This window comes from Lepus europaeus, chromosome 3, assembly GCF_033115175.1.
Source record: "Lepus europaeus isolate LE1 chromosome 3, mLepTim1.pri, whole genome shotgun sequence".
In the NCBI taxonomy this organism is placed as follows: Eukaryota; Metazoa; Chordata; class Mammalia; order Lagomorpha; family Leporidae; genus Lepus; species Lepus europaeus.
This window is the reverse complement of record NC_084829.1, coordinates 167867550-167880446: the sequence shown is the minus strand read 5'-3', so window position 1 is coordinate 167880446 and position 12897 is coordinate 167867550. Positions and strand designations below refer to the sequence as shown.

Here is a 12897-nt window from a genome sequence, read left to right as displayed (position 1 = left end):
CACGAGGTACACGCGGGCACGTGTGCTGGGAGCCGTCGGGGGCACGAGGTACACGCGGGCACGTGTGCTGGGAGCCGTCGGGGGGCACGAGGTACACGCGGGCACGTGTGCTGGGAGCCGTCGGGGGCACGAGGTACACGCGGGCACGTGTGCTGGGAGCCGTCGGGGGGCACGAGGTACACGCGGGCACGTGTGCTGGGAGCCGTCAGGGGCACGAGGTACACGCGGGCACGTGTGCTGGGAGCCGTCGGGGGCACGAGGTACACGCGGGCACGTGTGCTGGGAGCCGTCGGGGGCACGAGGTACACGCGGGCACGTGTGCTGGGAGCCGTCGGGGGCACGAGGTACACGCGGGCACGTGTGCTGGGAGCCGTCGGGGGGCACGAGGTACACGCGGGCACGTGTGCTGGGAGCTGCCAGGGGGCACAAGTTAGTTATACACAGGCACGTGTGCTGAGAGCCGTCAGGGGGCACGAGGTACACGCGGGCACGTGTGCTGGGAGCCGTCGGGGGGCACGAGGTACACGCGGGCACGTGTGCTGGGAGCTGCCGGGGGCACCAGGTGTGCGCCTCCTCCTTGCCCATCTGCTCTGCCACCAGGCGCTGACACCCACGCCCCCTCGAGGCATCAGAACCCGGGAGCCACAGTGGCTGCCCTGCGTGGCCCCTGCAGACCCCTGCCCCTGCTTCCTGCCTTCGCTGCAGCTCTTCACAAACCCGGGTTTCCTAGGGGCTTAGGTTCCTGAGTCATTGTTCATTTTCACCATGGAGGCAAAAATATTTCCTACTTCTGCCTGGAAATGAGCGCACTTTGGTGATATTTCCGAATATAAGTGTGTGGGTTTTATTACTGTAAGTGGAATATAGGTATGGTAGCAGTAATTAAAACACAGCCCAGAGAGGCAGGGCTGGCTTCTCGGGCGGCCGGGGCAGCTGAGCCCCCGCGGGGCGCCCACAGGCAAGGGTCCGGGGCGCAGGTGCAGCAGGCGCCCCTAGGAGCAAGGAGCGGCTCCCGCGCATCGGCACGCTCGGGGCTCTGCCAGGCCGGCCGGGTTCCGGAAGGCGCCGCTGACTTTCCCTGAGGAGGCGTCCGAGCCTCGCTCGGGCCAGACACCTCCCCCGCCTCGGGTTTCGGTGCCTTTCTAGCAATCAGGGCAGTGTTTCTGCGAAGGAAACCACAACTGCGGCGTGAGGGAGGACAGGGAGCCACGAGGTCTGCGGTTGTAAGCACCTGGTTCAAATGCAGCCACACTCAGCCACACCGGCCCCTGCCACGTCAGCCGTGCCGGGGCAGGGTCTGCGGGGCAGGGGTCTCAGGCCTGCTCCCACCTACTCCGCGCACTTTAGATAGACCAGGAGAGGCGGACCCGAGAGACGCACGCTGGGGGCAGGTGAGCAGTCTGCATGAGCCCACCGGGGCCGACGCCCTTCCCAGCACAGGTGAGCACCACCAGCTGAGGGACACAGGGACAGACGGGAAGGGGGCAGGAGTGAGGGGCCACCCCGTTCTCTCCGGAAGCTGGCGTCCCTGGCTCTGCCTTCTGTGCCTGGACAGTCGGAGGGGACAGAGAGACTGGGCCACGCCCCACCGATGTGGCTTTGGAGAGAGGGCAGAGTGCGGCGGAAGTTCAAACCTCACCTCCCAGCTCTGAGGCCCTGCGGGTGCCTCACCCCCTAAGAGCCTCAGCTGCCCCGTCTGTGCAATGGGGCCTCAGAGTCTGCTGCGAGCCTGCCTGCCCTGTGCTGGCCGCGCCCCTGCACTCCACCGACCGGCGTGAGTGCTGACAGCGACAGGAGCGAGAGCTCCTCCCACAGGGGACGGCGGAGTCCTCACAGGACTGCACTCATGTCAGAGGAGCCGGTGAGGCTCAGGCTGTGTTCACACAGGCCAGGGAGCAGAGCCCCTCGCCCCAGACACACGGGCCCTCCTGTCCGCGGGAGCCCGGGCCAGGCAGAGGAGAGGCCAGGCCCTGCGAGGGGCAGCTGCGTCCAGGTGTGCAGGGCCCGGCGTCCTCCCGAGCCCCTGCCCCCGCTGCCTGCTGAGCTCAGGGCGAGCTGGGGAGAAGCGGGGTCTACCTCCTAAACAGCCGCGGTCAAAGACTCCTCCAGGCAAAGGCCAGAAGCCGCGGGGCTGCGGGGCTTTCGGGAGGACCGGGCCCACGTGGGCGTGAGCTTTGACCCCGGCCCTGGGTGGGGACACGCAGGGTCGCTGGTCAGCTCGGCCCCAGGATCCACCCCGACTTCCCACCCCAGCTACCATCAGAGCCCTAAGGGACACGGGCCACCGGCGCCTCGGCATCCACACAGCCTCGGGGGCCGCTCAGACCATGCTGCCCAGAGACCCGCTCTGACCCAGCCCCCACACTCCCCCACGGCCATGTGCTGAGAAGACTCAGGCGGGAGTGCCTGGGGGTGGGGGCGGGGGCGGGGGCGGGGGGGCGGGGAGGCCTCCTGGGTTTACTCAGCGTCAGTGTAGCACCCTGACGGGCCAGGCACTGCGGAGCAAAAAGCACACAGGGGCTCAGGTGCGCAGGTGCGCGGCCGTCTCTGCGTCAGCCTTCCACTTCCTGGCTGTGTGTCCTCTGCGGCACCTCCCACCCTCACCCCTTCCTGCGTGCTTCCGTGGCACCCTCACCCCTACCTGCGTGCTTCCGTGGCACCCTCACCCCTTCCTGCGTGCTTCCGTGGCACCCTCACCCCTTCCTGCGTGCTTCCGTGGCAGGAGGGGGTGCCCGAGCTCAGCCGGATCAGTCTCACAACAGGGTCACACACATTAATGGTTTCATAAACCTGCCCAAGGTTTGGCCAGTGTGGCTGAAGAGAGGGCAAAGAAGATGCTGTCAAAGATACGTAGATCTTGTCCAAAAAGTAAGATGGCTGCGACCATGGGGCTGGAGGGCAGGGGGCAGGGGCAGGGTCCCTGGTCTGCCAGGAGTCCTCCCACACACAGAACGTGTCCACAAGGACGCGCCCATTGTTCCTTAAAGGGAGCGGTGCACGCTGGGATCACTGGCTTCTAAAAGACCTCTTGATTTCTTCTAGAAAGTTCCACTACATATTAGAATGTAGGAGAGACAAGCCATTGACAAGCCATTGCCGGAGCAGGCAAGACAAAGCAGTTCAGGGAACACCCCAGCTCCAGTGCCCAATTAGCCAACAAATCCAGTGCACAGCAAAGTCCAGGAGAGCAGTGTAGAGTAGAAGTGCACGTGCCAGGCACTTTTTTCAAAAGCTCTTTTTCCTGAATGAAAGCAGCACCACCCAAATATCACCCATGAGAGGGGGGAATCCTTCAAAGTAAGCCCAAGTGAAAAGACAAGCGGAGCTCAGGGGCAGCTCGCCCAGTGGGCACGAGGCTGCCGCCACCCAGGGCAGAGTCAGGCGTAAACACGCGGCCAGAGCACTTCCTCTCCATCACAGCCACACCCTCGGCCCTCTCCTCTACCATCTTAGTCTTCTGGAAAAGTCGGGAGCAAGCAAATGCCCTCAGAGCCGTCAGCATCTGGAACTCCCTGGGAGCTTCACAAACCCTGCGTGGCCCCACCTGATCCCCACTCTGTCTCATCAGACGTGAGATGGATGCCTCAGACATAACAACCGTGTTCATGAAAGTACCAGCACGGGCGGCCGCCATCTACACTCCCTCAGTCACTGCACAGCCTTGTGAGCCCAGGGGAGTCAGCTCTGTCTTCCCCGAGGTCTGGATTTCACTCCCACCGCGGGAGCCGGCCTGAGGGTCAGTGCGCTTTCTGCTTGGTGTGTGGGTTGTTAGTTTTTATCTTTCACTGCCGATGCCTATTGAAATACATTAATAAAGGTCATTTTTCAGGAGGAAAAACAGTGGGAGGTCACTTGGCACATCAGTCCACCTGTAACTACACACACACACACACGGAAATATCCACCTGTAACTACACACACACACACACACAGAAACATCCGCCTGTAACCACACACACACAGAAACATCCACCTGTAACTACACACACACACACGGAACCATCCGTCTGTAACTACACACACACAGAAACATCCGCCTATAACTACACACACACAGAACCATCTGCCTGTAACTACCAGGCCGCCTTCTGCTGAGGGAGGGCCGGGCGGGGGCCGCGAGGGGCTCGGCCGCGGCAGGTGTGCGGCTCCCACTTCTCTGCCTCCGTCCTCGCAGGCTCCTCCGCTCGCACTCACAGCTCCACTCTGGGTACCCTGATTTCAAAGACGCCTCCGCGGGTTCAGCTTAGAACCCCTGAGACCACTGCGTACTCAGGCCAGGAGCAGGGCTCGCCGAGGAGCAGGGTGACAGGAGGAGATAGAGGAAGGACCCGACGCTGTGCGCACATCACAGAGGAGGAGCCAGCTGCACACAGGGAGCCGGGGACAAAAGCCGTTTGTGTGGGAGCTCTGCTCCCGCCCCAGCAATGTCAGTCTTCAACTCTTTGGAGAAGAAAAGGAGAAGAAAAGCAAAGGATAAAGGCAGAGAAAATCCCGGCTGAACAGTGGGACTCACGGAGGTGCCCAGAGCAGGCTGGGGGCGCGGGGCACAGGAAAACCACCCGCCAGGCACGGCACCTGCTGGGAGCACCCTGGGTGCTGTGCAGTGTCCTGAGCACCCAGCCGTCCACAGACCCGGGGTCTAAATCCACAGGCTGTCCGTCTCCAAGCTATGAGCAGCAGACAGCTGCTGGCAGCAGGGTGAGGCGTGAGGGGTGTGAGGGGCTTCTCCATCCCCAGGCTCCCAGGAGGCTCCATGCTGTTTGCCACGGTGTCACCCCCTGCCAGGTGCCCCAAAGAAAAGTACTAATATAAAGGGGCCACCCCTGGACCAGGTGAACAGCCCACAGGCCAAGGTGTCCCCAGGCCAGTCCCCTTCCCAACCACTAAACCCGTGTCCCCCCAGGCGTGGGGGGCGGCCTCACTGCCAGCATGCGTCCCCAGCTGCTGTTTGAGCTGTCAGTGCACTGCAGGGGCCTTGGGGTGCTGCAGGGGCCTTGGGTGCGGCTCCCTTCGGGCCCAGGGCTTCGAGCGCCATTGCGACCAGCAGGCAGGCACCAGTGAGGTGCTCCTCTGTGGCGGGGACTGGCTCCAGACCCCGTGGACACTCAGATCCTGTCTGTGAGAGGCCAGTGCTCGCGTCAACCGCACACACCCTCCACACACTGCAAATCCTGCCCCGACAACCTCAGCAGAGACGCTCGGCCCACGGCTGTTCTCCTGCACTGCCGAGGGGCAAGGACCACAAGGAAGTTCAGTACAATCGTCTGAACCTTCTGGCCTGCACAGGGGCCACCTGTGTGCTCCTTTTCCGTGCTGCCTGGAAAGCTGCGGTCTTGCCCGAGAGACTGTGTTCAGCAGCGCGACAGCTGGGCCTGGGCCGTGTGCACGCACAAGGGAAGTGGGCATCCTGCGGTTCCGTCCGCCCGGGGAGTCCACGCTCAGGTATCCATCTGAGTGTGATTTGTCCACGCTCGGGGGTCTGAGTGTGATTTTAATTTGCCTTTCCCTGGCACTAAAGGCTCATTGTCCCCGGCCACCAGCGTCTCCTCCTTCATAAACCGCAGCCTGCTGGAGACGTCTGGCATTTCCCGCTGGTTTGTCTCATCTCCTTTCTCTTACAGATGAACAGGGTCTGGGGTACTTACATTCATGGTCTAAAACACGTCCTGGTGAAGTTAAGGGCCTACTTCCCCTGGAAGGTCTTCCGGGAACAGCTGCGGGCAAGGCAATTAGACCTATGATGCCGAGGGCCCCCTCCCTCCCACACGGTGGCCACGGGGTGCTGGTGTCTGTACACACACCCCCACGTTCCAGTCTCAGTCACTCAGTCTCACATTTTTATAGACCAAACTCACATGGTGAGCCTGCCGAGAACCTGGTGCAGGAAGTACTTGGAAAAGCTTCCGTTTCCCCCGTTCTGGTTACCATGATAAAAGCCCTGCCCACCACTGGCAGGCGTGGGAGGTGCACCAGGCGTGGGAGGTGCACCGGGCGTGGGAGGTGCACCGGGCATGGGAGGTGCACCGGGCATGGGCGTGGGAGGTGCACCAGGTGTGGGAGGTGCACCGGGCGTGGGAGGTGCACCAGGTGTGGGAGGTGCACCGGGCGTGGGAGGTGCACCAAGTGTGGGAGGTGTGGGAGGTGCACCAGGTGTGGGAGGTGTGGGAGGTGCACCGGGCGTGGGAGGTGCACCAGGTGTGGGAGGTGCACCAGGCGTGGGAGGTGCACCGGGTGTGGGAGGTGCACCAGGCGTGGGAGGTGCACCGGGTGTGGGAGGTGCACCGGGTGTGGGAAGTGCACCAGGAGTGGGAGGTGCACCGGGCGTGGGAGGTGCACCGGGCTGCATTGACTGGGAGCGTGGGGGATGCACAGGCAGTGAGGCCCGGTGTCTGCCGTGGAGACCCACCCGCTGTGACCCTGTCTCAGTCGCAGTCCCCTGTACAGCCACAGCCCTGCAGCGCTGCGCCAGCCTTTTCTGTGCTGGGTCAGCATCAGAGCTCCCCGGTGTGAGGGCGAGGCGCCCTCTGTTCCCCTGCGCCTCGCCCTTGAATCCCCAAATTCTCTCCACAAGCCACCAACCACGCTGCAGCTTGCAAGGTGCCCCCACACAAGCACCTGCCTTCCCACGGCCACAGCTGTGCCGCACGGGAGCTTGGACTACAGCTGGGGAGTGACCGGGAAGTCAGCGAGTCTGACAGTCACTGGCCCCATGGCCCTGAGGCCGCAGCGCCGGTCCATGCCCCAAACCCTGCAGAAGGCCAGGCCTCTCCGAGCCAGCACAGGGGCCCCAGCCGTCTACACCACATCTGAGCCAGCACAGGGGCCCCAGCCGTCTACACCACATCTGAGCCAGCACAGGGGCCCCAGCCGTCTACACCACATCTGAGCCAGCACAGGGGCCCCAGCCGTCTACACCACATCTGAGTCAGCACAGGGGCCCCAGCCGTCTACACCACATCTGAGCCAGCACGGGGGCCCCAGCCGTCTACACCACAAGGTGTTATCTCCCTCAGGAACAGCTCGACACAGTCGGACCAGGCTCTTGCAGCAAAAAGGCAAAACCCTCTTTACTCCCGTGGCCAGAACCCCAAGCTGACAAGGGGGACATTTCTGTTAGCGAAGTGTCACTGAGGCCTGGCTGGAAACGTTACCGGAGGGAGCAGCGGCGATCTGATTCCAGATTCACTGTTGCAGACAGCATGGAGTTCATCTATTCTGCAACTGGGGTACCAGGAAGGTCCTTCCAGACGCACAGCACCACCAGGATCCCGGGGCAGCCCCCCTACGTCCTCCTTTGTAAAACCAGGTTCAACTCTAAACGCTGCTGCGGGAGTGAGACCAGATAGAAACCTCCTCGATGCATCCCAGAGCCAGGGATGCGCAGAGTCCACCCGAACAGTGCCCTTCTGCCTTCTCTCATTCCTCCAGGGCCCTGCAAAACGGCTTTGAGGATCAACCAATGTCAGCTCTCTCTATACACACACACACACACATATTCACACATATACATACACACACATACATATACATACATGCATACACATATATTCACACATATATACATGTATGCACACATACATACACACATACATGTATACACACATACATATACATACATGCATACATATATTCACACATATACATACATGTATACACATACATACATGTATACACACATACATATACATACATACATACATATACACACACATACATATACACAAATAAATACACATGTGCACACACATTTATATACACACATACACATATACACATACACTCACACACATATGTGCATGTCAGTCTTTTAGGTCTTGGATGACAAATAGCATTTTTGATCATCACACTGTAACTCCACGTCACGCGGGCCCCGCGGCTCTGCAGTGGGGAGCGGCCTCCCAGAAGCTCAGGGTCTGTGGGCCCGTGAGGGGTGAGGAGCCAGGAGTTCTAGCCCGGGATCTTCTACAGATGTCTGCGACAAGGAACAGAATTCCCAGCCTGGGATGCCCGCCCCTAAATGGAGACCAGGTCTAACGTGAAGTCTGAATGTCGCTATTCTAACACCCTACACAGAAGCTGGGAAACATGCCGTGTGCTTCCTTATGTTGCATGATGATGCATCTTGTGTTTATTATGCCATGTGATGACGTGCCTTGTACTTTATTCTGTCATGTGATATCATGCCTTGTACTTCATTATGTCACATGATGACATGCCTTGTGCTTTATTATGCTGTGGATGACATGATTTGTACTTTGTTATGTCATGTGATAATGTGTCTTGTGTTCATTATGTCATGTGATGACATGCCTTGTCCTTCAATATGCCATATGATGGCATGTCTTATACTTCATTATGCAGTATGATGATGTGTCTCGTGTTTATTATGTCATATGATGACATGCCTTGTGCTTCATTATGTTGTATGATGACATGTCTCGTACTTTATCATGTCGTGTGATGATGTGTCTTATGTTTATTATGTCATGTGATGACATGCTTTGTACTTTGTTATGAATGTGATGACATGCCTTGTGTTTATTATGTCATGTGATGACATGTCTTGGACTTCAATACACCATATGATGACATGCCTTGTACTTTATTATGGTATGTGTTATCGTGTCTTGTTCTTTGTTATGCCATGTGATGACATATCTGTACTTTGTTATGTCACGTGATATCATGTCTTCTACTTCATTATGTCATGTGATGACATGCCTGTCTTGCTGTCCTAATACGTGCAGGCTAGGACTTCTGGCAGACCACGGGATTTCTCGTGGATGGTCCGAACGTCTTCTGAGAGATTAATCAAACTTGGGCTGCACACCATTTTCCAGTAAAAGTGATCTGAACCATTTATGGCCTTTTTTGGTAAAATATTAATGGAAAAGAGACCATTTTATAGATTGTTATCTGCCAACTTTCAGTACACCAAGCCCTCTTATGAGTAATAAAATAACACAAATAAACCATCTGGAAATCGGCCTATGGAGAATGATACTTTTTCTTTCAAAACGTGTATATACAAAGGAGAAAAGTTCGCTCTTCTGGCCAAAGCAAACATGTGGGCTTTGCCACTGGCGAGCGCAGTCCTGGCGGCGGCTCTACAAGGTACAGATTCGGACTCGCCGTGGCCTGGCAGCATCAGCCAGGGCCGCCTCCTTCAGTGAGCTTTCGCCTGCACAGGTGTGCACACCTGTGTCTCGGCTTTTCTGCTCCTAACCACAACGGCTTCAGAACAGCGCAGGCTTTGTCCACGGCCCCAGCTCCGCTCCACCGGTGCTGAGCTCCCGTTTGAGGTACGCACAGAGTTACTCACTGCTGTCTTCTACCCCCACGCCAAGCCAGACCTACCCGGGCACCTGGGTGTCTTGTGGGCCACAGCAGTCCCACTGATGGGCCTCCCGTTGGGTGTGACGCACCAGCAGTATCCCGTGTAGCTGTGACACTGGACCTGTGGAAAGGACAGGACACGTGAGCCCTCCGGTCAGTCCCTACGGCCAAGGCATCCTCCGAGGTGTGGCTGGGGCCCAAGCCTTCAGGGACCAGCTGCTCGTTAATGTGCTGGGCTAGGAAACCCAGAGGGAAAGCGAGGCTGCTCACCATGGGCCTCGGAGAAAGGCGACCGGCACTTCCACGGTGTGCCGCAGAGGACCCAGGGCTCACCCTCCCAGGCCGAACCCACACCCTCCTCTCAAAGGGGGAAACTGAGGCACGGAGTCAGGACTCACTCAGCATCTCCGAGTTGTTCAGGACAGGGTCAGGGAGGGGAGCCCAGCAACAAGTGGTCTCCCCAGCGATCCGCCTGCCACCTGGGCCCTTCAGACAGCCGCTGGCCAGGGCTGGGCCGTCCCGTCTCTCTCCCTCTGCCCCCTCCCTTGGTCATCTCTCAGAGGTCACATGATTGCTCTGAGAAGCCCAGCACTCATTAACCGGTTGATGGTGGGCGTGGCCAAGGGCATGCCCTGTGTTCTTGTCTAAGCCAAGTGTTGTTAATGTCGCACTCAGGGATGCTGTTCCCTTAATAAAGACCGACAGTATGGACACACGTGCAGGACGGGGCCTCCCCTCCGCTGCCGCCTTCGACTAGCACAGTGGCCACAGGCGAGTGCTGGCCTCGGCCTGGCTCAGCCTCCCATCCAGGAGCCCAGCCCTGAGCTGCCTGACAGAAAGCGAGGAGCCAGGGCGGGGTCACCCACACAGCAGTGGGGCTGGGGTGCCCGCCGCGGGGCAGAGGCCCCGTGCCAGCCAGGGACCGCGAGGGCTCCCTGCCTCATGGGCCGGTGCGAGCTGGGCTCCCCTAGAGTTCAGAAGGGCGTGCCCGGAGGCCAGCCGGCTCCCGCCGCCCCGCCCGGCAGGTGACCTGGCTGTAGGTGCCGTCGTCGTTACACTCGGGGATGAAGGCCTGCTGGAGCTCCTTCCGGGCCTGCTCCTGGCTGTACTTCCTCTCGGCCACACACCGGGACACATCTGCAGGGGAGAACGGGCAGAGGAGGTTATACAACGGGAGAACACATCAAAGGTGCCGGTGTGAGTCACCGGCTGCGGCGGGTGGGGCCTTCCCGGCACCTGCGCACCCTGGGAGTCGGCCCCCTACCAGGCAGCCCTGCCTTCATCCTGACCAAGGCCTGGCCGTGAGCAGAGCAGGGCCCTGTTCTGCTGGCTGCGTGGGGAGACTGTGGCTCAGGGAAGCGCGTGGACCTGGCATCAGGAGATGCCGCGGGGCCTGTGTCTGGCCAGCTACAGATGGCCTTGGCCCAGGCCTGGACAGCAGGGAAGCCCGGCAGGACCAAGCCATCGCGAGGCAGGGGCAGGGTGCAGGAGCCACAGAAATGAAACTGACAGGGAGGAGGGAGCACTGGGACGCCCAGGGGAGGGCGCGTCCCACCCACAGCTGCAGCCCGGGGTCTCCAGGGCCACTCCTGGGAGGACATCCTGACCGCCCCCCTTCCTGTTGCTTCGATTCCCGGGACCTCAGGGTCCGCGCGGAGCCGGCCTCGCCCTCCGTAACAGGGCAGGTCGGACACTCAAGTGGAGGCAGGAGCCCAGGGTCCTCGGCGGGCCTCAGTGCGCCCAGTGGCCACTGCACAGCCTCACCCCTACAAGGCCTGCGCTGCCACTGCTGCTTGGGACGCTGTCCCCTGGGACGCAGTGACCCGCGAGGGTAGACAGGCCTGAAAACACCGCCACTTCTCATCGCACCCCGGAGAGCCGGATCCGGGACCGTCTGCGACGGGAGGACCCCGCGCGCGTCCTGCCACAGCCAAGGGTCGAAGGGAGCCCTCACTGCCGCCCATTGCAGGCCCTCTGGCTCCCAGGGGGACCCAGAGCCCATCTCCCCGCTACTCGATGACGACAACATGTACGCTGACCAGGTAGCCCAGCACGGCACTAGCACGCCACGTCTGTGTGCAGGGGCACCACCACATCACATACACATACACAATCTGAGTTTTATAACCCAAGGAGAATGGCTTCCCCACTGCTAACATGCTTCCACAGCTTGACAAGAAGTGCCCAGATCTCAGGACGGCGGCAAGGCCTCCCTGAGCCTGAAACACGGCCCCGGCCGTCACCGTCTTGGTCTCCACAGCGTGAATTCCGGCTGGCTGCGGCTGAGCCCTGCTGGTGCAACCCGGGCCAGCAGCTCCAGGACGCGGAGGGCACAGGGGACGGAGCGCAGGCTCTGCCCCCCGAGCCCTGCAGGCCCTGCAGCTCCTCTGCCCCTGGCAGCACCGCCCTCCTGGCTCGCTGCCGCCAGCCTGCTGAGCGCCGCCCGGCCGGCCCGGGCCCGGCAGCATGTGGCTTTAATGCAGCCTGTGTTTTAGCCTGGAGAAGTCGCCGCGTTGCTGGGCTCTGGGCCCCGATCCTCTGGTATGCTCTGTGGTTTGACTTCTGAGAGGAAACCTGATCGCGCGCCAGCTTGCGAGGTCTCCACCAGGGGACACACGGAGCCACACGTTTCAGATCTTTGCACTACCATGGAACAGGCCAGAAAAGCATCCATTTTCCAAACCACCTGTGGCCTTCGTCCCTGGATGGGATTTCTTTCAGACGGCGTGTTTGCCACTGGTCAGGTCGTCCTCAAACCCTGCAGCCCTGCGTCTAACAGAACTTCACCTCCCAGTTTACGTTGAGCACATTGCCGGCTGCTCAGTCACAGGAGCAGTTAGGATTCAGCAGCGTGAAATCGCAGGGGCCACGTCACTCATCCTCCAAACAAGTCTGCAGTCACCTCATTAAACAAAAGGGCTGCCACAGCTCCTACTCTCCGTCCCTGCTCACTCCAGAGACTCTGTGTTAAGTCAGGCCACGGGCCTTTGCTGCAGAGAGGAGTCCAGACCGGCTCTTCTGGAAGGCACAAAGTGTAGGGGGCTGCCCTCAAAAGCAACCATGTCTCCCACGTGTAATTAAGCCACCCTAGGCTTAAATTGTAGCCTCAATTAAGTGCCCCCTTTATAAAAGTCCACTCAAAATCGGGTTCTTCTTGGCTTTCCATTTGTAATCACTTTTGAAAAAAAGGAACTGAAATCGTTCAGCATTCGCCACTTCACGTGACAACCTTGTTCTCTTATTCCATTTTCTTCCTCTTCATCCTCCGTGTAGTCGCATTAAAACCAGGGGGTCCCCGGGGTTCAGCGGCCTGGCTGAGCTCCTCCGCACACCAAGTCCTCAACACCCGAGCTGCGCCTGCTTCCCTTAGGAAGCGGCACAGCACGAAGTCGCCATTCCGGCCCCTTGAAGTGTGCGAGGCCGTGTCGGCCGGCAGCTTCACGACACCGTGTGAACACCACCTCCATCGAGTCCCGGGAGGGACTCTCACGCCCACCCTGCAGCCACTCCGCCTCCATCGAGTCCCGGGAGGGACCCTCGCGCCCACCCTGCAGCCACTCC

General features: G+C 60.0%; 1 protein-coding gene across 1 annotated transcript in view; it reads right to left on the bottom strand.

Annotated features, from left to right (window-relative positions):
- The window catches only part of SMOC2 (SPARC related modular calcium binding 2), a 144126-nt gene that overhangs the window by 68202 nt on the left and 63027 nt on the right, over nucleotides 1-12897 (bottom strand). Inside the window, 2 exon segments of the mRNA XM_062187035.1 lie at nucleotides 9358-9457; nucleotides 10367-10473. Of these exon segments, the coding sequence (XP_062043019.1) occupies nucleotides 9358-9457; nucleotides 10367-10473 (207 nt within the window).